Here is a 23889-nt window from a genome sequence, read left to right as displayed (position 1 = left end):
TGGTGAAACCCCATCTCTACTAAAAATACAAAAATCAGCCAGGCGTGGTGGTGCGTGCCTGTAGTCCCAGCTACTTGGGAGGCTGAGGCAGGAGAATCGCTTGAACCTGAGAGGCGGAGGTTGCAGTGAGCCGAGATCACGCCACTGCATTCCAGCCTGGGCAACAGAATGAGACTCCATCTCAAAAAAAAAAAAAAAAAAAAAAAAGGGACTCCAATTGTCCTTTGAGAGGAAAGTCCCATTGTTCTGGGATATTTACCTTCATTTCCCTGGAATGCCCTTCCTGCTCAAAACTGAACTCTGACTTTTGATCCTGCAATGATCAGGACTCCTGTCTTTGATCAGATATACCCTTGGCCAAGAAAGCAGGGAAGGAGACACTGGATCAGGGAGCAAGTGACCCTTAGGTATGATCCCACTTCCTAATCTGGTAATCCCATTCTGCTTGCTCAGCCATACAGTAATTAATACCAAAGAGATCCCAGTTATTCTATACACCAGGGGATCATGAGAAAATATCATTCTCCACCATAGCCCTTCAGAATAGAAGAAAAGAATGCATATTGTAGTCCCTTGGCCTTATTTTTCCATCAATTTCTCTTTCCCAATTAAGCCTAGAAATTAGACTCATACTGCCACAAAAATAGTCTTTATTGAAAAAAGTACATAATTCAATATAAATACAATAAATAATCCTCCCCAAACTGTCCCCAGGAGGATAAATAATCCCCAAATTTCCCTTCCCATCTAATAAATACTCAACCTTATCATAGGTCAGCATCACATGTCAGTCAGTATTGGTAATTTTCAACATATGCAGGTCCCACTAAAATTAATGGACTAATTAACCTGTTGGCTCACAGGTGCCTGGGGTGGTAGATTTATCTTGGCCTTGCTGGACCATGGAGATCTGAGTGCCATCCTTGAGCTGCTGGCTTTAGGGACTCAGGGTTGCTGCTCCATGGGCAAAGACCCGGGCGGCTACAGCCACAAAGGCCTGGAGGCTGCGAAGGATTTTGAAGCGGAGAAGGAGGCGCTGCCATGGCTGGCTGGGACTGAGGCTTGGAATCTGCTGAGTCTCCCAGTGGTGACCCTCAGGCTGAAAGGACATAGGACACAGTCAGAGAAGACTCTAAACCCCTTAACCCCCAACCCTCTGTCTCTGACACCTGCAAGCCCCCATCCTCTAGGCCCCTACTTCATACCTGCAGGAGTTGGCTGAGGCCCAATAGGGAGGCATGAAGCTGGCCCACAGGGCTATCAGGGAGCAGAGAAGGCTCCCCTGTGAAAATATCCGATCCTAGCAGCTTCTCGTAAAAAATCAGACCCTGGTGGATCCTTTGCAAGCAGAACTAGGGAGAGAAGAAAGCAATGAAAGAGGACACCCTCTTCCTACTCCATTCACTGAAGACTCACCCAGTTTCTTACTATTTTTAGACACAACTTCTGGTTTACCATGGTACCCAGCCATGTTCTCAGTCCCTCTCCTTCATCGCCCAGCCACATCCCAGTGGTACCTGACTGTTGTCCCTGAGTCCTTGGGGGTCACAGCCATCTCCACACTGGATATGGGGAACATCATTTGTAGTCTCTTCATCTCCCTCTTCTCTTAGATCCTGGAATGAAGGAAGAGGTGGAAAGAATGAAGAAGTAAGATAAGTACTTCTGAAGCCAACCTGGACCCTCAGGCCCATGACTCTCCAGGAACCCTACTCTCTTGTCCTCTCTTACTCCCTAATGGCCTTCAACCCTCCAGCTTCCACTCAAGGCCACGGTCTTCTGCCACAGCCTTGGAGAGCTTGGAGAGACTCCTGTTAGGCTCCAGGAGCTGCCACTCACCATGTGTCCCACTAGTGGATGTGCACTCCAGGCCAGTGTGCAGAGCTTCTGTGAAAGCTGCTGGCACTGAGCCCAGGCAGGGCTGCCGCCCCCAGGCACAGCTCTGCCCTGAGCTGTCCAGGACAGCAGCAACAGCAGCATTACAGCTCTGCTCCCCAGCATCTTTTTGCCTTCTTCTCAAATCTGGCTGGCTCTGCGCCTTGCACCAGTCCTTGTGGAATCTCTGCCCACTTCCACTTGCTTTGAGCCTGATTCTCTCTGTTCAGCGCGTCTCTGGTTTGGTTCGCTCAGTTGTTCACCGAGTTTGTAAGCTGCTTCCTGTTGTTTTTCTCCCTTTGTCTCTGAGTCTTTTAAGGTCCCTGCATTGTAAGGCCCGCCCTTTATACCAGCAGGTGACTCACAGCAGGTGGGATTCCCCTCCCTGCATCATCCCCCTCTGTGGGGAGCCCAGGTATGCAGCCTCAGTTCCAGGGGAAATGAGTAGTGTGGTTGCTGTGGCTAGAGGCCTGGGATGGGACACATGTGTAATGCTCTCCAGGAATCGAAATAACTATAGAAGGGGTGGAGATGGGGGGCACAGCGGGGATGGGGTGGGAGGGGGAAGGGAGAACAAATATTTAAATTAATCTGGTCTCAAGTTCCTTCCTGTTTGATCTTTCCCTGATCTTTTTGCCTCTCAAAGCTATACCCCTACCCCACCCCAAACCTAATTTCCTCACTTCCTCCTGCTTGAGGAAAAAGCAAAACAGAGAAATATTCATTCATCTCCCAATAGGATGGTGAGCTGTTTGCAATGAAGTTTGATTCCTACCTGATGCCCCCTATTAGGAATAAATGGGCTTCTTTTTCTCAGTTGGAAACAGCATTATTTCAACTGGATGGTCCTGGTTTCGTGGGAGAGAATGGCCATGAAGGAACTTGGAGAACTGGGAAGCCAGTATGAGGTCTTACTGCTCCCCATTTCAGGCCTCACAGTGGAGGTTAGAAAGGCTCTTGTGGGAAGAGGGTTATTGACTAAGAACCACCTGATTCCTCAACCCTAGTGGCCCAAGATTTCATAGGCTCTATAAGAGTTGGATGATGTTTTTTTCAGGACTAGTGCAAATAAGGCCTGGAAGTTCAACTTAGACATTCCAGCACCTAGCCCCATGGCCTCATTCTGACGTCATCCAAATTGTTCTGGGACCCTCCACCGGGGTCGGGGCAGTCCCAGCTTTGGACCCCATGGCTAGGAAGCCCAGGAGTTCTGGGTAGTTGAAGGTGCAGTGTCAATGACTGGCTGGTCCTTCAGCTTGTTGCATCCATGGGTAAAATCCACTGACACCGATTTCATCACCCTCCATGATGCAACATCAAGTGAAACAGCTAAGAGTGTGAGGTTGGGCGTGGGAGTGGAAGGTGGTCCAAAGCCGGGACTGCCCCGATCCCAGTGGAGGGTCCCAGAACAATTTCGAAGACGTCAGAATGAGGCCATCGGTGACCACACAGCTGGCTTCCAAAGCCTCCCCCAAGAGGTTGACCCTTTTCTTCTGAGAAACTTGTCCTGAATAGAGGTCTCCCTTCCCTTAGAACTATTCAAAACTGCCCAATGACACTTCTGGTTCAAATATTATGATTCTGTAGGTATGAGCTGAGAGAAGAAAAAAAAATATTACGATTCTAAGTTAAATCTACCAAGGGCCTGGTACAGTGGCTCACACCTGTAATCCCAGTACTTTGGGAGGCCGAGGCAGGCGGATCATGAGGTCACGAGTTTGAGACCAGCCTGGCCATCATGGTGAAACCCTGTCTCTACTGAAAATACAAAAATGAGCCGGCACGGTGGCGGGCGCCTGTAGTCCCAGCTACTCGGGAGGCTGAGCCAGGAGAATCACTTGAAGCCGGGAGGCGGAGGTTGCAGTGAGCCGAGATCGCGCCACTGCACTCCAGCCTGGGTGACAGAGCAAGACTCTGTCTTAAAAAAAAAAAAAAAGGAAATCTACCCTTTAGATTAAACATTTCCGGCATCAGAGAATTATCTGAGTTTGGGTGAGAACTGATTTACCTTTCTCCCTAATAAGGTGGACACAAATGGAATAAGGAAAGGGGAGGGGGCAGGATAGGTTCACCTTACTTGTGTACAACGTCTCCTATGCTCTTCCCATCTCTGGTCCCCATTCTGGGAGCCCTAAAAGATAAGAGATGAAAGAAAGATGAAAAGGAGGAGGAAGTAGAGCCTGGGGGATGGGATGAGAGGGACAAGGGTGAGTTGGAGGCACAGGGCTCTGCCTCTTTGTTTCACTTCCTGGTGCTGCAGGAGTTGGGTAGGAAGCAGGGTTGGTGGGGAGATTGTGGGACTGTTGCGTGGCAGGAACTACATCCAGGGCTACAACTGACCTGGAACTATAAGGAGCCCTTGACGTCAGCTGGGCCTAAACCGTTATGCAAATCGCATTCACAAGACACTCCTAGGCAGGTCTTTCCAGTTGTATGCCTAGACTCCAAATCAGTTGAAGTTCCCCCAGGTGGTTAATAATGATGGCTAATATATCCAACTCTCGCTTAATGCCAAATACTTTGTCTAAGCACTTTACATGTACTAAACTATTTAATTTTCACAACAACCCTTTAAGGTAGATACTATTACCCTATATTACAGATGAGGAGGCTGAGGTGCAAAGATAAGCGATTTGCTCAAGATCACAGAGCTTCTAAGTGGCTAGAATTCCTTTTTCTTTTTTTCTTTTTTTTTTTGAGATGGAGTTTCACTCTTGTTGCCCAGGCTGGAGTGCAATGGTGCCATCTCAGCTCACCGTAACCTCCGCCTCCCGGGTTCAAGTGATTCTCCTGCCTCAGCCTCCCAAGTAGCTGGGATTACAGGCATGCACCACCATGCCTGGTGGCTAATTTTGTATTTTTAGTAGAGACAGGGTTTCTCCATGTTGGTCAGGCTGGTCTTGAACTCCCAATCTCAGGTGATCCACCTGCCTGCGGCCTCCAAAAGTGCTGGGATTACAGGCATGAGCCACCACACCCGGCTTAAGTGGCTAGAATTCTAATGCAGACAATCTAGCATCAGATCCTGCATTATTTTTTGTTCTTGGTTTTTGGGGGGTGTTGTTGAGACAGGGTCTCACTCTGTCACCCAGGCTGGAATGCAGTGGCACCATTTCCGTTCACTGCAACCTCCACCCCTGGGACTACAGGCACAAGCCACCATCCTGGTCTGGATCCTGAATTTTTAATCACTGCATTACATTGGATACTGTACGCCAGGTATGGTGGCTCATGCCTGTAATCCCAGAACTTTTGGGGGGCCGAGGCAGGAGGATCGCTTGAGCTTAAGAGTTCGAGACCAGCCTGGGCAACGTGGCAAAACCCCACCTCTAGAGGAAAAAAAAAAGAATTATCTGGGTTTGGTGGCTGGTGCCTGTAGTTACAGCTAGTTGGGAGGCTGAAGTGGGAGGATCGCTTGAGCCCAGGAGGTTGAGGCTACAGTGAGTGAGAGGGCCAATGCACTTAAGCATGGGCAACAGCGTGAGATCCTCTCAAAAAAAAGAAAAAAAAAAAGGCTGGGCGCGGTGGCTCACACCTGTAATCCCAGAACTTTGGGAGGCCGAGGCGGGCAGATCACAATCTAATATTACTGTATTAGAAACAGTAATTACAGCTGAGCTAAATAATCTATGTCATGGATGCTCTTGTGTCTCCTCACAGTATCCTTTTTTCTTTTCTTTTTTTTTTCTTTTTTTTGAGACAGAGTTTCGCTCTTATTGACCAGGCTGGAGTGCAATGGTGCCATCTCGGCTCACTGCAACCTCCGCCTCCCGGGTTCAAACAATTCTCCTGGCTCAGACTCCCAAGTAGCTGGGATTACAGGCTCCCGTCACCAGGCCCGGCTAATTTTGTATTTTTAGTGGAGACGAGGTTTCTCCATGTTGGTCAGGTTGGTCTTGAACTCCCGACCTCAGGTGATCCGCCCACCTCGGCCTCCCGAAGTGCTGGGATTACAGGCGTGAGCCACTGCGCCCGGCAGACATGGATTATTTAGCCCAGGTTATTAGGATCTGTAACTCTCATGGGTCTGTTAAGTCTTTCTCAATTTGAGACCTCAAGATGGAGATTTCTTAAAGTGTAGGAACTGTCTGTGTCTCTCAGCATCCACCTTTTTCGGAGATTCTATATCTAATGACCTGCGAAGTCAGATCAAATCAGTTTGAGAGACCATCTGTGTTTTTCTCTTGGTCTAGGCTCTAGGACCTCTGACTGGGTATAGGACCCCACCCCTCTGAGTCCTAGAAATTTAAATTCTTGGTTCCTTTAATGAAGGTCTATTTACCAGCCTTTATTGAGAGAAATGTTATAGAACTGAATCCTCCATGAGGAATGTCTCCCATCAGAGTCCCTTTATGTGGCCTTTAGAAACAGTAATAACAGCTGAGCTAAAGTGCTCTGAGACATCTCACAACCTAGACCCATTTCAAAGCAATTAGAGTTCACAGGACCCACGAATCCTTCAGAATAACAAAAGTCCCAATTTGCCATGCTCATCCCCCTCTGAGGGATAACGTCCAGCCAGCCTCAAGAGCTAGGGGAATTTGATAACCAAGGGTATCCTGTTACCCGGGAATGTTACCGGGGTCTCTGGGGAGGGAACAATCACGGATGGGAGTTTCAGATGGATGCCTGTAGAAGATGCAGCCACTTGGACTGTGTCAGGAGTCCGGCTCCCGCTTCCTTTTTTTCTCTCCCATATCTAGAAATAATAGGAAATGCCAGCGAGTTTCGGGGGCAACAGGGTCAGAGGTGGTGGAGTGGCTCACTAGAGCACCGCAGGAAGAGGAGGTAGACTAAGCCCCGCTGGGAATACCCAACAGCGACTCCTAGTGCTTTGCCTTGGGTGTCCCTCATTTTGGAGTTCCTAAAGTTATAGAAAGCATAAAAGTTTGGTTTTCAAACCTAGACGTAATTTTGTTCAAAAAGACTAAATACAGAGTTACTTTTTAACGCCACCCAACAAGTCCGGCGTCTGGTTGCGTTTGTCCCAGCGGCGCCCCGTAACCTCTTTTTCCGGCGCGTGCGTCACACGTTCTCTCCTGGAGTCGCCGTACCTGGCTCCTTCTGATTGGCTTAGATGCGCCCGGAGCCCTTCTGATTGGCTTAAATATGCCCCGAGCCCTTCTTGATTGGAAGGCGCGCCTCGGAGCCCGGACCTTAGCGCCGTAGAGGTTAGGTTGAGCCCTAGGCGTGGGGGAGAACTGGGGAAACTGGAATTTCCCGCGGAGCTGACAGCGCTTGCGCTCCCCCTACTCGTTCTAATTCCACGCGCTCCAAAATATCCGCCATGGAGAAATCTTGGTAATGACCCATTCCCCGTAAGCATCCCAGGAACACATCTGACCCTTGCCCTATCCCCCTCCTCACCGCTGCCGTGGGAGAATTCTAGATAACCGATTTCTCTGGTTCCCCCAGAGAATTCTGGGTAACTAGCCGTTTCCATCACCTTCCCCTGCCCCCGCCCCAATTGTGGGTAACTGGCCATTATTGTTTTCCTCTAGAGAATCCTGGGTAGCTATTGGAGAGGATTCTAGGAAACTGACTTCTCGTTCTCCCCACCGTCCAACCCACCCGTCTTCACCCCCGATTCTGGGAGAAAGCACCTTAGATCCCTCTAGCTAACTCCAACCCCCGCAATTCTCGCTCCCTTCCCCTGATGATTCAGGGCTGAACAAGGCAAGTGAGCAGTCCGAAGTGAGAAAGAAGGGAAGTCAAGGATTAGGTTAGATAATGGGGTGGTGGAGAGTACAGAGGGCCTAGCGGAGGAGAGATAGGGACAACAGTTCTACCACCTCCACCCCCACTGCCCATCCCTCCCCCGCCTGCTTCATCCTTTGGCTGGCAGTCTCATCCCTCATGCCTGCCTCATCTCCCTCCTGCCCGCATAACCTAGAAGACCCTAAGTACCAGTACCTGGGCCTACCCTTGACTCAGCAACCTCTTTCCCCTTACAGGCCAGGATGTCCATTCTAGGCCCATCGATGCTGTCTTGCTGAAGGTTGGGTCAGGCATCTAAAGGGACTGTGGTAAGGGAGGGTGTGACACAGGTGTAAGCTGCCATCGTCATCATGAACTTTGAGGGTCTGGACCCTGGACTGGCAGAGTATGCCCCAGCCATGCATTCTGCCCTGGACCCTGTCCTGGATGCCCACCTGAACCCAAGTCTGCTACAGAATGTGGAGCTGGACCCAGAGGGAGTGGCCTTGGAGGCTCTTCCCGTCCAGGAATCAGTGCACATAATGGAAGGTGTCTACTCTGAATTGCACAGCGTGGTGGCTGAAGTGGGTGTACCTGTTTCCGTCTCCCACTTTGACTTGCACGAGGAGATGCTGTGGGTGGGGAGCCACGGGGTAAGCCCTAACTGTACCCCTTTGTGAGGGTTGAAAGATGTTGAAGGTCTTTATCTGGTCTTAACCCAAGGAAGGTGCTTTGCAGATAGCCAGTACCGAGGAGTTGTAGTGATGAGACAGCTGGGTCTGGTTGGAGGGATAAAGGGAGAATCTAGGATCTAGGAATAAATGACATATTTCTCAGGAGGCATCCCATTTTTTTTTCTTTTTTTTTTGAGACAGGGTCTTGCTCTGTCGCCTAGGCTAGACTGCAATGGGATAATGTGATCATGGCTCACTGCAGCCTCAACCTCCTGGGCTCACACAATCCTCCCACTTTAGCCTCTCAAGTAGCTGGGACTACAGGCATGCGCAACCAAGACCAGCTGATTTTTAAAAAAATTTTTAGTCTTACTATGTTGCCCAGGCTTGTCTCAAACTCCTGAGCTCAAATGGTCCTCCTGCATAGGGCTGCCAAAGTGCTGGGGTTACAGGTGTGAGCCACGGCGCCTGGCCAGCATCCCACTTTTGTCACAATTGCCCATCCAGTGTTTTGATTTATCTTGATAGTTGTACCCATCGCTTAGTCTGTAGCCATCCAAATCTAATCTCAATTGCTATTGCCCCACCTCTGTTTTCTATTTTTATTATTATAGAATATTTAATGAATGATTCTGCATATCTTACATTGAATCATTTTGTCTTCTCTGGCTGATTTTAATCTCTCTCAGAGCAGTTATCAATCTTAATTTTTTAAAATCTGTACCCGTATTGCCAATATGCTATGGTGCCCAAAGACTTTGTAAGAAATACTGTGCTGTCCGGCCGGGACCGGTGGCTCACACCTGTAATCCCAGCACTTTGGGAGGCTGAGGCAGGCGGATCACGAGGTCAGGAGATCAAGACCATCCAGGCTAACATGGTGAAACCCTGTCTCTACTAAAAATACAAAAAATTAGCCGGGCATGGTGGCAGGTGCCTGTAGTCCCAGCTACTCGGAAGGCTGAAGCAGGAGAATCGCTTGAACCTGGGAGGCAGAGGTTGCAGTGAGCCGAGATCGCGCCACTGCACTCCAGCCTGGGTGACAGAGCGAGACTCTGTCTCAAAAAAAAAAGAAATACGGTCCTTCATTTACTGATTGACTTCTTAGGTCATGAATTGTTTTTCCATTAGAAGGGATGAATTTTTGTGTGTGTTATTCATTCAGTTTAATAGGCAGTGTCTACTGCTATGCTAGGCACTGTGAATAAAGCTAAATAAAACATAATCCTTGCCCTCAAGGAGTTTACAGGACAGTGAGGTAAAAAACATATACAAAAACAGATAATTTCATGGTACTGAGTGCCAGTGTGAAAATCTGTACTGGATGCTGGACAGGATGGAGAATAGTCAGACAGGGCATCAAGGAGGAAGTAACCCTTGAACTGAGTCTTGCAACATGAGTAGAAGTCAGGTGAAAAAGATGGGAAAAGGCTGTCTTAGCATAGGATAAACAAAGATTCCCAAGATACTACAAAGCTTGATGAGTACAAAATTCAGGAACTACAAGCAATTAGGATTTACCGGACTGGAAGAGGTAGACATTTATTCATTCAACCAGTGTTTTTTTGAGCCACATACTAGGTGTCAGACCTTGCTCTAAGGTCTAGGTTTGGAATAAGCAGTAAACAGAAAAACATTACAATACATCAGGTGTTGATTAGTACTGTTAAGAAAAATACTGGCTGGGCATGGTGACTCACACCTGTAATCCCAGCACTTTGGGAGGCTAAAGCAGGCAGATCACCTGAGGTCAGGAGTTCAAGACCAACCTGGCCAACATGGTAAAACCCCGTCTCTACTGAAAATATAAAAATTAGCTGGGTGTGTTGGTGGGCGCCTATAATCCCAGCTACTTGGGAGGCTGAGGCAGGAGAATTGCTTGAACCTGGGACGCAGAGGTTGCAGTGAGCTGAGATCACACCACTGCACTCCTGCCTGGGTGACAGAGCAAGACTCCATCTCAAAAAAAAAGAAAAAGAAAAATACAGTGAGGCCAGGCACAGTGGTACCTGTAATCCCGGCACTTTGATAAGCCAAGGTGGGAGGGTTGCTTGAGCCTAAGAGTTCAAGACCAGCCTGGGCAACATAGCAAGACCCCATCTCTTAAAAGAAAAGTACAGTTGAGTAAGGGGGTTGAGGTAATGAAGGGTGGGAAGTGTTGCTATTTTGTTTGGTTTTGTAGTGTTTTGTTTTAATTTTAATCTTTTTTCCTAATGGCTCTTTTAGAAACAATGTTGCTACTTTAGATAGTTGGTCAGGAGTTCTCTCTGATAAAGTAACATTTGAATAGAGACTTGGATGCAGCACCAAAAAGGGGAACAAAGAGGCAGAGCTCCATGCCTCTAACTCATCCTTGTGCCTCTCCTTTACTATTCTAGGCCCTCTAGAAGGGAGGGAAGGAGCCATGCAGATATCTGGGGAAGGAACATTCTAGAGAACTTCATATGCTATGTTAAAAGAGCTTGACCTTGGACTTGAACCTTAAGGCCACTGAAGGGCTTTTTTTTTTTTTTTTAGATGGACTCTCACTCTGTTGCCAAGGTTGGAGTGAAGTGGTGCCATCTCAGCTCACTGCAACCTCTGCCTCCCAGGTTAAAGTAATCCTCCTGCCTCAGCCTCCTGAGTAGCTGGGACTACAGGTGTGTGCCACCGTGCCCAGCTAATTTTTGTATTTTTAGTAGAGATGAGGTTTCACCATGTTGGCCAGGCTGGTGTCAAATTCCTGGCCTCAAGTGATCCACCTGCCTCAGCCTCCCAAAGTGCTGGGATTACAGCGTGAGCCACAGCACCCAGCCTCAGATTTGGGAAATATTTAGGAAGCAAAATAGGCCAGGTGCGGTGACTCATGCCCGTAATTCCAGCATTTTGGGAGGCCGAGGCAGGTGGATCACCTGAGGTCAGGAGTTCGAAACCAGCCTGGCCAACATGGTGAAACCCCCTTTCTACTAAAAATGCAAAAAATTAGCTAGGTGTGGTGGTGCATGCCTGTAATCCTGGCTACTTGGGAGGCTGAGGCAGGAGAATTGCTTGAACCTGGGAGGCAGAGGTTGCAGTGAGCTGAGATCGTGCCATTGCACTCCAGCCTGGGCAACAAGAGTGAAACTCCATCTCAAAAAATAAATACATAAATAAAAATTTTTAAAAATCCTTGGTTATCTAGTGGTTAGGAAAAAAATAGGACTTGATTATCAGATATATGGCTTGGTCAGCTAGGTAGATCTTGGTACCATAGAGAATACAGTAAGAAAAATAGAAATAAAAATGATGAATTTAATTTAGGATGTCATGAGTTTGAGGTTATGATGGGATATTTAAGGAGGTTTAGTAGTTACCATCATCTTCTTGGTATCCATGTGGGATTGGTTCCAAGATTTAAAGATACCAGATACCAAAATTCAAGGATGCCTAAATCCCTTATAGAAAATGATATAGTATTTGCATATAACTTTATGCACATCCTCCCAGATGTGAAACATAAGAAAGCCAGCTGACCAGTAGAGAATTGGACCATGTCCCTGACCTTCTATATACTGTTCTAACCAAGTGAGCCATTACATATTCAGCAGGGTCATTGTGAGGACAAAATGAGGTAGAGTTTACAAAAATGCTGTGTAACACATTAAACAAACAAGACAGTATTATCAGTGTCTTTATCACTAAGATTGACTGGTTCCTAGCCTTTTGCCTCAGTTGCTCCTAGTCACAAAGGCCAAGCAAGAAAGGATCAAAGCTGAGCCATGTTCAGTCCCTGACCTGGCCGTAGGATGGCCCTTGCCCCTCCACTCTAAGTGTCTCTGTTGTCTTTGTCCTCTATAGGGCCATGCCACTTCATTTTTTGGCCCAGCCTTGGAGCGCTACTCATCCTTTCAAGTCAATGGCAGTGATGATATTCGGCAGATCCAGAGCCTGGAGAATGGTATCCTTTTTCTCACCAAGAACAACCTCAAGTATATGGCCCGTGGGGGCCTCATTATATTTGATTACCTGTAAGTGGCTTCTCAGATCTGGACTGGGAACGAGGATGCTTCATAGGGTGGGAAGGCTAAGGGATTGACAGCTTGTAAGGCCTGGACCCCTTAGCCTTTCCTCTCCCCACCAGGCTGGATGAGAATGAAGATATGCACAGTCTCCTACTGACTGACAGCAGCACTCTACTCGTTGGTGGGCTGCAGAATCACATACTAGAGATTGATCTTAACACTGTCCAGGAGACTCAGAAGGTACAAGCCTGGGGCAAGAAAGACCTATGTGGGGTCTGAGGTTGTTGCGGGGGCAGGGTATGCTTGGGCTGGTAACGTGCCTGAGATGTGGGTGTAACCTTTCTGTTCCCTTGGTCTGTGGGAAAAATCATTCTTCTCACTGGTTTTTCCTGCTTCCCTCTCCAGTATGCAGTAGAGACGCCTGGAGTCACCATCATGAGACAGACAAATCGCTTCTTCTTCTGCGGCCACACGTCTGGCAAGGTGGCCAAGTTCCATTTCTCCTCCCACTGCAGGGCCCTGTTTCACTAGATACCTGATTGGGATCTGCTTTCCCTTAACTCTGGGGTGTAGTTGGATTGGAGATGAGGGATGAGTGGAGTGAATTCACTTACTACTCAGTGATGTTCTACTATGAGATTATTTTGCAGCTTGATGTTTTCTATGATAATGAAGTCTCCCTGAAGCCCCTTCTGGCTCTGGGCTTCTCTATTTGCCTTTTCTGTGCTTTAAGTTTCCCTGTCCTAAAGCCCTAGTTCCTTTGGTAGGGACCCCACTGGGTTAGGTAGGTGGCAGGTATTTTTCCTGATAATAGAATTTGCAGATAACTGAATTTTTTTTTTTTTTTTTTTTTTTTTTAGGTTTCCCTGAGAGACCTCCGTACTTTTAAGGTAGAACATGAGTTTGATGCCTTCTCAGGAAGTCTGTCAGACTTTGATGTGCATGGCAACCTGCTAGCTGCCTGTGGCTTCTCCAGCCGCCTCACTGGCCTGGCCTGCGACCGTTTCCTCAAGGTGTATGATTTGCGCATGATGCGTGCCATCACACCACTTCAAGTACATGTGGATCCTGCCTTCTTGCGCTTCATTCCTACATATACTTCTCGTCTTGCTATCATCTCTCAGTCAGGTATGAAGGGCATATGGGATTGGATAGGAGGGATCGATGAGCAAAGGAGAGCTAGAACCCGAAGGAGTACTCATCCTGAAACCTCTTTGTTGGGGAAAGAAGTGACCTTTCATCAGGGTCCCAAGGTTTTACTTGGGTTTGGCCAGAGATTAGAGCTTTTATTTTCTTGAATGCGAGGAACATGGAAAAAGGTAAAGATAAAGTAGGCAAAATAACTGTAGAATTGCTCTTTGCTGAGTAGCGAACCATCTGTGGTTTATGGAAGGCACCAGGTGGCATTCTGTCTCTAGGCATGGATTTGGGGCCCATCTTGTCCTGAAATCAGGGGAAGAGGATAGGAAGGGCATAATAATATGGCTCCCTTTCACTTTCTAGGGCTCAATGGGTTTCTTCCTCCTTTGTAGGGCAGTGCCAATTCTGTGAACCCACAGGCCTGGCCAACCCAGCAGATATCTTTCATGTGAATCCTGTGGGGCCTCTGCTAATGACATTTGATGTGTCAGCCAGCAAGCAGGCTCTGGCCTTTGGGGATTCTGAGGGCTGTGTGCACCTCTGGACTGATTCCCCAGAGCCTTCCTTCAACCCCTACTCCCGTGAGACTGAGTTTGCTTTGCCGTGTCTCGTGGACTCACTGCCTCCTCTGGACTGGAGCCAGGACCTGCTGCCTCTTTCCCTCATCCCTGTCCCACTCACCACTGACACACTTCTCTCTGATTGGCCTGCTGCCAACTCTGCTCCAGCTCCCAGGTTGTACCCTACCTCTGGGCCAAAAGGCGGGAGGGACAGGGAAAGGGCCAAGATACCAGAATTCTCTGCTAGCCCTGTTATTATTCTACTACTTTCCTGATTTTTGTCTACCTTCAGTATTTTCTTTTTCTCTGGACCCTTGGGGATTGGGAGTGGACCGGTGTACACCACAACTCTTTAAGTCCTAGAACTATACTGGATTGTAGGCGAGCACCACCTGTGGATGCAGAGATTCTGCGCACCATGAAGAAGGTGGGCTTCATTGGCTATGCACCCAATCCCCGCACCAGGCTGCGCAATCAGGTGTGTTCAGAGTGGAGGGTCAGCCCCCACCCCGGCCCACTGAAGTTTCTCCTATCTTTTTCCTTTACTAGTCTTTCTTTTGTTTTTAGATCCTGTTGGTAACCAACCAAATTGATGGAACTATGCTAGGTGTTAGGGAGGATTCAAAGATAGAGAAGCTAGGGTCCTTGCTGTTAGGAAACTTAGTATTTGGTTGGTGAAGAGAAGACATAGCCATATCAGAAATTACGTTCTGTTGTTAAATGCTGAAGGAATGTCATAAGCATTTAGTGCCAGAGCTGTTTGGAGGAAAAATGTTATTCCAGGCTAAAGTGACCAAGGAAGGTGTAATGAAAGAGCTGGGTATTAAGCTGGAAAGGTGGGATATCAGTTAAGTAGATAGTAACAGAGGAGAATATCCAAGATGAGAGAAGAGCATTAGTAAAGGTCTCAAGAGGCATAAATGCAAAACACATATCTGCGGGGGACTATATGAGTATACCAGTCTGGCCGGAGTAGCTGTTCATATTGGGATGTAGTGAGCGATTAAAGTTAGAAGTGGCCAGATTGTGAAGCTTTGAACACCAGTGTATAATAGAGGAAGTAATACACAGAAAGCAGCATTCTGCAAGGGTTAATTTGGTAGTAGTGTGCTGGACAGAGTGAATATAGGGAGACCAGTGTGGACGCCATCACAGTTGTCCATCTATGCTGAAGCAGAGTGATGGCAGTGGAAATAGAAAGGAAGCAGTGGATGCTGAGAATGCTATGAATATAGAAGGTTCAGGACTTGGTGGCTGTTTCAATGTTGGGATAAATGAGTGTGAAGCCAAAGATGACAAGACATCAAACAAGGTTACCTCTTCCTAAAATCCCTAGATACCTTACAGACTCAAGGAGTCAGACAGTGAATTTGACAGCTTCAGCCAGGTCACTGAGTCACCAGTAGGACGAGAAGAGGAACCACATCTCCACATGGTTTCTAAGAAATACCGCAAGGTGCTGGGGGACATCAGGGCCTGTGGGATATGGGGAAGGGTACCCTGGGAAGGAAGTCATATGAGAAAGGATTGAAGGACTCAGTCAGGAGGCCTTCACCTACCACCCTGGACCCAGGAGGAAGGTTCTAGGAAAGGCTGTGGCTACTGGAAAGATTTGGGGACTCTGAGAATATCCTTGTCTTGCTCAGACAATTTCTGCCTTAGGTGACCATCAAATATTCCAAGCTAGGGCTGGAGGACTTTGACTTCAAACACTACAATAAGACCTTGTTTGCTGGATTAGAGCCCCACATTCCCAACGCTTACTGTAACTGCATGATCCAGGTAAGGGTTGGGTATTCCTATAACTTGAACGTGCCTACTGCTTTTCTTCTTCCTTATGGCTCTCGACCCTGCTCTTTCCAGGTCTCCTCAGCCATGTTCCCTTTACCATGGTCTCCTCTACAATTATTTCTTGCCTCTACAACTTTCAAGTCTCCTCTGAACTCCACTGGTTTGGTGGACTCACTGCTTCGGTGGACTCCTGCTGTGTATTTTCCACCAGCTCACTTAACCTCTATATTTCTCCTCACCCCCAGGCCAGTTTCCTACATTAGTTCTCCCACTTTTCCTTCTAGGTGCTCTATTTCCTGGAGCCTGTACGCTGTCTAATTCAAAACCACCTTTGCCAGAAGGAGTTCTGTCTGGCATGTGAGCTGGGCTTCCTGTTTCACATGTTGGACCTCTCTCGTGGTGACCCTTGCCAGGTCAGTACTTGGAGACCTGAGACACTTAAAATGGAAGGGGAAGGAAGGTGGACATAAAAGACAAAATAACCCCTTTCCACCAACAAATTTCCAGGGCAATAATTTTCTTCGGGCATTCCGTACTATTCCTGAGGCCTCAGCCCTTGGTCTGATCCTGGCTGACTCAGATGAGGCCTCAGGCAAGGGCAATCTGGCCAGGCTCATTCAGAGGTGGAATCGCTTCATTCTCACTCAACTGCATCAAGATATGCAGGAGCTGGAAGTACCACAGGCTTATCGAGGTGCTGGAGGCAGGTATGAAATCAGGATAGAAATAGTTAAAGCCATCATGACAGGCCCCTCTGTGATTTAAAAGGTCTCCTAACTTCCTCAATGTGCATATACCATTCTCTCCACTCTTAGCAGCTTTTGCTCATCGGGGGACTCTGTTATTGGGCAGCTCTTCAGCTGTGAGATGGAGAACTGCAGCCTCTGCCGCTGTGGCAGTGAGACCGTGCGCGCCTCATCCACCCTGCTTTTCACACTCTCCTACCCTGATGGTAGCAGAAGTGGTGTACCCTGCAGCTCAGTTGGGAAGGCTCCCCAAAATGTCCTGTAATATCAGGGAGAGGGTGTTGGGGACTAACTGTGGGTAGAGGGGAGAACCAGGAGTAAAGCATCTAATTTTCCCTCAGATAAAACTGGGAAGAACTATGACTTTGCTCAGGTGCTGAAGCGAAGCATCTGCCTGGACCAGAATACACAGGCCTGGTGTGACACCTGTGAAAAGTACCAGCCCACGGTGAGTGGACTGTTGGGCTGGACTAGAGTCCTGGTCCTGCCATGGAGATTCAACCACCATCCCATGTGTGGCTGGCTCTGTCAGCACTGCCATCCTGGGATCTCTGGTGGAGTGAAGAATCCCAGTTTGAGGATGCAGACCCAGGTCCCTGTCCAGACTCCTTTTCCTGTACATTCCCTGCCATTCCTTGTTTGTTTCTTCCTCTCAGATTCAGACCCGCAACATCCGCCATCTGCCAGATATTCTTGTCATCAATTGTGAGGTGAACAGCTCAAAAGAGGCTGATTTCTGGAGAATGCAGGCTGAGGTAAGGACTCAGACTAGAAACAGGGCTTCCGGAATAATTTTTCATTTTATCCCCCTTCTGACCTCCATATATGATTACATTCCTGAAGAACTGGATGTTTTTCTTCTGTGTTCAGGTTGCCTTCAAGATGGCAGTAAAGAAACACAGTGGGGAAGTCTCCAAGAACAAGGAATTTGCTTTGGCTGATTGGTGGGTGCTGTCTTGGGAGTTGTCAAAGGATTGAATTGCCCAGTGGTTCCTCTTGTCAAGATCTCTTTCGGAACAAATTTCCAATTCTTCTGACCTGATAGGAAGGAACTAGGGAGTCCAGAGGGTGTGCTGGTGTGTCCCTCCATTGAGGAGTTGAAGAACGTCTGGCTTCCTTTCTCCATTCGCATGAAGATGACCAAAAACAAAGGGCTGGATGTTTGCAATTGGACTGATGGGGATGAGATGCAGGTTGTTGAAAAACCGGGAAGAGGAAAGGGAATAAGGGAGAGAAGGTGGGGCAGAAGGTAAAGGAGGGCAGGGGAAGGTGAAACTTAGCAGAGGGAAAAGGAAGAGAATAAGGCCTAGTATTTACCTGTTAGGGGATTTTCCACAGTCACTTAGTTCAGTGTTGGGGTCCTAGATGGGCTAGGATGGAGATAACCCACCCTGGTCCCCCATCCCCTATACCCCCAACTCCCTGTCCTCTGTCCCCATTCCCCTCCCTTCCCCATCCTTAAACTTAGCTTAGCAGCCTGGGTACCCCCCTCACAGTGGGGCCCAGCCAGGGCAGAGGAGGAGCATGGTGTCTGTGTGTATGACCTGATGGCTACTGTGGTACACATCCTGGACTCACGCACAGGGGGCAGCCTGGTGGCTCACATCAAAGTTGGAGAGACCTACCACCAGCGCAAGGAGGTGAGTGACGTTGTAGAGGGCAGGAACACTTCTGGGATGGCCACAGTGAGTCCCAGATCTGTCCTTGAGTCTGAGACAGAGTGGTCCAGCCATCACTTTGTATCGCCACAGGCTTTCTTTGTATTTCCATAGGGCGTTACTCACCAGCAGTGGTATCTGTTCAATGACTTTCTTATTGAACCTATTGATAAGGTTAGTTGCAACATGTTCTGTTTCTTCTTTCATTTCCCCTTTTCCTAGCATCCTTATCTTTAGGGCTCTATAGAATGCCAGGCAGATTCAACAGGGAGAGAGGAAGGAATCCTCAGGAATAAAAACCATTAGCACTTAAAAATAGCACCTGAAAAAAAAAAAAACAACTAGCACCTGAATCCTTGCCTCCGTCTGAAGTGGGGAAAAGGAAAAGGGTGATATACATTAGCCATAAGTGCTTTTTCTCTTCTATAGCATGAAGCTGTGCAGTTTGACATGAATTGGAAAGTACCTGCAATCCTTTATTATGTCAAACGGAATCTCAATTCCAGATACAACCTGAACAGTAAGTGCTACATAGTAGACCCAAGTGTGTGGACAGTTTAGACTGGGCTTCAGGATGAAATCTGGGACATTGCTTGCAAGTACTTAGGATTGGTAACCAGTGTTAATATTTCTGGAGATACTAGAGATTCCTGCTTATCAGACCTTAAATTTAGAAGTGCGAAATCCAGCCTGAGCAACATGGCAAGATCCCATCTCTTTGAAAAAAAAAATTTTTTTTTTTTTTTTTTTTTTTTTTGAGATGGAGTCTTGCTCTGTCACCCAGGCTGGAGTGCAATGGCGCAATCTCGGCTCACTGCAAATTCTGCCTCCTGGGTTCAAGCGATTCTCCTGCCTCAGCTTCCTGAGTAGCTGGGATTACAGATGCCCACCACCATGCCCGGCTAATTTTTTTGTATTTTTAGTAGAGACAGGGTTTCGCCATGTTGGTCAGGCTGGTCTCGAACTCCTGACCTTATGATCTGCCCACCTTGGCCTCCCAAAGTGCTGGGATTACAGGCGTGAGCAACCACACCCAGCCTAAAAAAAAATTTTCTTCTTTTTTTTTTTAGTTAGCCTAGTGTAGGCCAGGCACAGTGGCTTATGGCCTGTAATCCCAGCATTTTGGGAGGCTGAGGCGGGCAGATCACTTGAGCTCAAGAGTTCGAAACCAGTCTGGGCAACATCGTGAAACCCTGTCTCTACAAAAAATACAAAAAGTAGCTGGGTGTGGTGATGTGCTCCTGTTGTCCCAGCTACTTGGGAGGCTGAGGCAGGAGAATCACTTCAGCCTGGGAGTCGGAGGTTTCAGTGAGTCGAGATTGCATCATTGCACTCCAGCCTGGGTGACGGGAGTGAAACCCTGTCTCAAAAAAAAAAAAAAAAAAAAAAAAAAATTTAGCTGAGTGTGGTGGCATATACTTGTGGTCCCAGCTATTGGAGAAGCTGAGGTGGGAGGATCACTTGAGCCCAGGAGGTCAAGGCTGCAGTGAGTGAGCCATGATTGCACCAGTGTACTCCAACCTGGGAAACAGGATGAGACTGCTTTTTTTTTTTTTTTTTGGACAGAGTTTCACTCTTGTCGCCCAGGCTGGAGTGCAATGGCACAATTTCGGCTCACTGCGACCTCCACCTCCCGGGTTCAAGCAATTCTCCTGCCTCAGCCTCCCGAGTAGCTGGGACTACAGGCGCCTGCCACCATGTCCGGCTAATTTTTTGTATTTTTAGTAGAGACAGGGTTTCACCATGTTGGCCAGGTTGGTCTTGAACTCCTGACCTTGTGATCCGCCCTCCTTGGCCTTCCAAAGTGCTGGGTTTACAGGCGTAAGCCACGGTGCCCAGCCTGAGACCCTGTCTTTAAAAAAAAAAAAAAAAAAGCAGCTGTAAATCTTGAGAATGGAGTGGAAATGAGATGGGGGGGATGTTTGATCAGAATGGCTTAGGTTATGATGCTACATCTAATTATTCTTTTTTTTTTGAGACAGAGTTTCGCTCTTGTTGCCCAGGCTGGAGTGCAATGGCGTGATCTCGGCTCACTGCGACCTCTGCCTCCCGGGTTCAAGCGATTCCCCTGCCTCAGCCTTCCAAGTAGCTGGGATTACAGGCATGTGCCACCACGCCCGGCTAATTTTTTTTTTTGTCTAATTAGTAGAGACGGGGTTTCACCATGTTGGGCAGGCTGGTCTCAAACTCCTGACCTCAGGTGATCCACCCGCCTCGGCCTCCCAAAGTGCTGGGATTACAGGCATTAGCCACCGCGCCCGGCTATAAGCTCCTTATTAAGTACCTATTTAGTACCTTTAAACCATAGTTTCTCTGTAACCTTTTTCTGGATTCTGTAAACTAAGGTCCAAGTGAAAATCTTATTCTTTCTTCTCTGTGGTCTTTTCTGGTTTTTTTCTCAGCATGTTTGTTGATAATTTTGTGATGTGACCTGCTCTGTGTACCTGTCCCATTTATCGGACATGATCTTTTTTCTCACGTGCTTTGATTACTGAGGGATCACAGTGAAGACCCAGAGTCTATGATCAGCCACACTGGGCTTCTCTCCCCTAGTCACTTCCCTATCCAAGCTCTGTGTCCTCTGCATTCTCCCTTCTAGTCAAGAACCCTATTGAGGCAAGTGTCTTGCTGGCTGAAGCCTCGCTGGCACGGAAGCAGCGGAAAACACATACTACCTTTATTCCACTGATGCTGAATGAGATGCCACAGATTGGGGACCTGGTGGGTCTGGATGCTGAGTTTGTCACCCTTAATGAGGTAACCAAGACCAAAGGGATGGGGCATTGGAAGAGAACTCTGAGGATATTAGGAGTTGTAAGCATTTCTCTGATTTCTTTATTAACTCTTCTCATGTAGGAGGAAGCAGAGTTACGCAGTGATGGTACCAAGTCTACCATTAAACCAAGCCAGATGTCAGTAGCCAGGATTACCTGTGTTCGGGGCCAGGGACCCAATGAGGGTATCCCCTTCATTGATGACTACATCTCTACCCAGGAGCAGGTATTAGGATATGGAGATGCAAGTGAGGCACACCCTGGTGCATATTTACAGTGCTCAAGAACCCAGGGAAGAGTGATAGGGGAAAACTCCATCTCACTTCCTGAAAAAGACTTGTCCTTTTCTCTATTCTTAGGTGGTGGATTACTTGACTCAATACTCGGGTATAAAGCCTGGTGACCTCGATGCCAAAATTTCCTCCAAGCACCTAACAACTCTCAAGTCTACCTACTTAAAGCTTCGTTTTCTCATTGACATTGGAGTCAAGTTTGTGGGTCATGGCCTGCAGAAGGACTTCCGGGTCATCAACCTGATGGTTTGGCAGGGCTCTTTTAAGAGTCTTCTTGTGAGAGTGGGCCCCTCAGGGTATACATTGTGCCTTTAGAGAATGGGGAATTATAGGTCCCCTACCTTAAGTCTCCACCCTTTTTATCCTTGCCAGGTGCCCAAGGACCAAGTCCTTGACACTGTCTACCTGTTCCATATGCCCCGAAAACGAATGATTTCCCTGCGATTCCTTGCTTGGTACTTTCTGGGTGAGTTGCTCTGCCTTGTAGGCCCCTGCTATATTAATAGCAGAAGCAGCCATTTAAAAAAAAAGAAATCATGTCCTTTGCAGCAACATTGATGGAGCTGTGGGCCATCATACCAAGTGAACTAACTCAGAAACAGAAAATCAAATACCACATATTCTCACTTATAAGCTGGAACTAAACAATGAGTACCTATGGACATAAGGATGGAAATAATAGACATTGGGGACTCTAAAAGTCGGGGTGGTGGGTGAGGGGTGAGGGTTGAAAATTACGTATTGGGTGCATAGTTCACTATTTGCATATTAGGGATACCAGAAGCCCAGTCCCCACCAGTACACGATACACCCATGTAACAAACATGCACATGTACCCCAAATCTAAAATAAAATTTAAATATAAAAAATAAAAGCATGGGGGGAAAAGAAAAAGTAGGAAAAGTGTTAGAGGACAAAGTGGGAGTAAGGGAGACCCTCAGTTAGTGGTGACAGTTACTAATGGATTTAATTAATTTCAATATCCCTTCTGTGCACTGAAGAAGATGTTTGACAATTTTCCTTAAGGGCATTCAGGCTTTTTAGTTTTCTAGAGTCAGGTAGGAGTGGGGAGACATGTTCCTACCTCCCTTTGCTGGGTCCCAAACTATTCCACCTTTACTTACCCCAGACCTGAAGATTCAAGGGGAAACCCATGACAGTATTGAGGATGCCCGCACAGCCCTTCAGCTCTACCGAAAGTATCTGGAGCTAAGCAAAAATGGCACTGAGCCTGAGTCTTTCCACAAGGTGCTCAAGGGTCTTTATGAGAAGGGCAGAAAGATGGACTGGAAGGTGCCTGAGCCTGAGGGCCAAACAAGTCCCAAGAGTAAGACCTGGGATGGGACAAGGGAAACTGGACTGGGTGGATTTTGTATTTTGTTTGTTTGTGACAGGGTCTCACTCTGTCACCCAGGCTGAAGTGCAGTAGCGTGATTACAGCTCACTGCAGCCTCGACTTCCTGGGCTCAAGTGATTCTCCCACCTCAGCCTCCCAAGTACCTGGGACAACAGGCACACACCACCACACCCAGCTAATTTTTGTACTTTTTGTAGAAACGGGATTTTGCCATGTTGCCCAGGCTGGTCTTAAACTCCTGGGCTAAAGCGATCCACCCACCTTGGGCTCACAAAGTGCTGGGATTACAGGCATGAGCCTGGCGCCCCCAATTGGATGGATTTTGATTGCACATATGGAGAATAGCACTTAACAGTTTACAAAGCACTTCATCCTCCTAACATTCAGTAAAATACATTTTATCGAAACTCTCCATTAACTATAACTTCCTCTTGCCCAAGTCTAAAATGTTCAGGGAAGGTCCGTGCCCTTTTTTCTCTTGCATTTTTCCTTCATAGGAAGTATGAGAAGATGCTTTTTCTCCACTCAGCTTGAATCACGCTTTTGGTTTTGTCTCTGACAGATGCAGCTGTCTTCTCCTCAGTGCTGGCGCTCTGACTACCCTTCCCAAAGAACCACTACCCTCTCCCTTTACTGTTCTATAGCCCCAGAACTGGGAGATGGCTTCCTAAATTGGCTATACCTTGTCCACTTCCAGTACTGGACGTGCTCAGGGTCTAGGGTCACAGATGGTGCTATTAATTGAACTGGAACACTGCAGAATTGTTGCAAAGGTTCTAGGAGCCAGATTCATTCCTTCTTCATTCTTTGCAAAACAGTGGTACAGACATGGAGTCTAGAATTGACCCAGATGGAAGGTAATTGGTATTCTTAATATCCTGGGTGACTAATATCCAGGCAGAGAAGCTTCTGGAACCATAACTGTAAGTTCCTAGCTGGCTAGGGATTGAAGTCCTGGACAGTGACAGAGGATACCACAGTAGTTCAAGACTTAGCACAAGTCACCAACTGCTTCAGGGATACCTGGAGGGGCCAGCAAGTAGTGTTGGTGGCCCAAGCAAACCAGTGTTGCCAATACCATTGCCAAAAGGGCCTTTGGATCCTGGACAAAGCTTGGCTGCCGGCTTCATTTATTCCTGCTGATGGCTGAGAAGCATCTGTTTTCCATCCCACTCTCCTGTCCCAAGTTTTGTTCCATTTTTTAAAAATTTGTTGTAAACTGCATGTTTTATAAAATAAAAATAAAATATTGTTTGCCATTTATCTCATTAGAGAACTGCTAGTGTGAGTTCTCTGGCTTCAGTCTTCCTCTCCTTCCTTTGAAGGTAAAGGTCCAGAATCCAA

General features: G+C 47.5%; 2 protein-coding genes across 8 annotated transcripts; one reads left to right on the top strand and one right to left on the bottom strand.

Moving 5' to 3' along the window:
• Positions 1–556: 556 nt before the first annotated feature.
• IL23A (interleukin 23 subunit alpha) lies at positions 557–6907 on the bottom strand. Its single transcript, XM_063647011.1, has 6 exons — positions 6455–6907; positions 3953–4006; positions 1840–2723; positions 1518–1616; positions 1206–1352; positions 557–1099 (listed from the first exon to the last, which is right to left on the bottom strand). Exons 3-6 carry the CDS (start codon positions 1999–2001, stop codon positions 938–940), a joined length of 570 nt encoding a protein of 189 aa, XP_063503081.1. The 5' UTR covers positions 2002–2723; positions 3953–4006; positions 6455–6907; the 3' UTR covers positions 557–937.
• A 101-nt stretch (positions 6908–7008) lies between these two features.
• PAN2 (poly(A) specific ribonuclease subunit PAN2) lies at positions 7009–23813 on the top strand. Of its 7 annotated transcripts, none has more exons than XM_054445285.2 (26): positions 7009–7176; positions 7830–8225; positions 12063–12232; positions 12346–12466; positions 12632–12709; positions 13087–13354; positions 13759–14101; positions 14308–14404; positions 15263–15382; positions 15589–15708; positions 16002–16130; positions 16225–16424; positions 16536–16669; positions 16805–16911; positions 17120–17218; positions 17334–17407; positions 17509–17656; positions 17960–18103; positions 18236–18295; positions 18551–18641; positions 20721–20878; positions 20978–21121; positions 21255–21434; positions 21561–21654; positions 22318–22515; positions 23108–23813. In XM_054445285.2, the coding sequence occupies exons 2-26, from the start codon at positions 7944–7946 to the stop codon at positions 23140–23142; spliced, it is 3594 nt and encodes a 1197-aa protein (XP_054301260.1). In that variant the 5' UTR covers positions 7009–7176; positions 7830–7943; the 3' UTR covers positions 23143–23813. The 7 variants fall into 7 exon arrangements, with proteins under 7 accessions (XP_054301260.1, XP_054301256.1, XP_054301258.1 ...); XM_054445281.2 differs by having other exon boundaries at positions 21255–21464; XM_054445283.2 differs by having other exon boundaries at positions 16533–16669.
• The last annotated feature ends 76 nt before the right edge of the window (positions 23814–23889 follow it).

Source organism: Pongo pygmaeus, chromosome 10 (genome assembly GCF_028885625.2).
Source record: "Pongo pygmaeus isolate AG05252 chromosome 10, NHGRI_mPonPyg2-v2.0_pri, whole genome shotgun sequence".
In the NCBI taxonomy this organism is placed as follows: domain Eukaryota; kingdom Metazoa; phylum Chordata; class Mammalia; order Primates; family Hominidae; genus Pongo; species Pongo pygmaeus.
Note: the sequence above shows the minus strand (reverse complement) of the source record. Positions and strands in the feature narration are given on the sequence as shown.

What these genes read in the sequence shown, in the direction of transcription:
- IL23A (XM_063647011.1), bottom strand. Translation starts at nt 2,001, where the DNA reads ATGCTGGGGAGCAGAGCTGTAATGCTGCTGTTGCTGCTGTCCTGGACA. An exon ending in ATCCACTAGTGGGACACATG is followed by an intron (nt 1,617 to 1,839) that starts GTGAGTGGCAGC and finishes CCTTCATTCCAG; the next exon opens with GATCTAAGAGAAGAGGGAGA. An exon ending in GCCTCAGCCAACTCCTGCAG is followed by an intron (nt 1,100 to 1,205) that starts GTATGAAGTAGG and finishes ATGTCCTTTCAG; the next exon opens with CCTGAGGGTCACCACTGGGA.
- PAN2 (XM_054445280.2), top strand. Translation starts at nt 7,944, where the DNA reads ATGAACTTTGAGGGTCTGGACCCTGGACTGGCAGAGTATGCCCCAGCC. An exon ending in TTTCTAAGAAATACCGCAAG is followed by an intron (nt 15,383 to 15,588) that starts GTGCTGGGGGAC and finishes TTTCTGCCTTAG; the next exon opens with GTGACCATCAAATATTCCAA. An exon ending in TTCCAGATACAACCTGAACA is followed by an intron (nt 18,642 to 20,720) that starts GTAAGTGCTACA and finishes TCTCCCTTCTAG; the next exon opens with TCAAGAACCCTATTGAGGCA.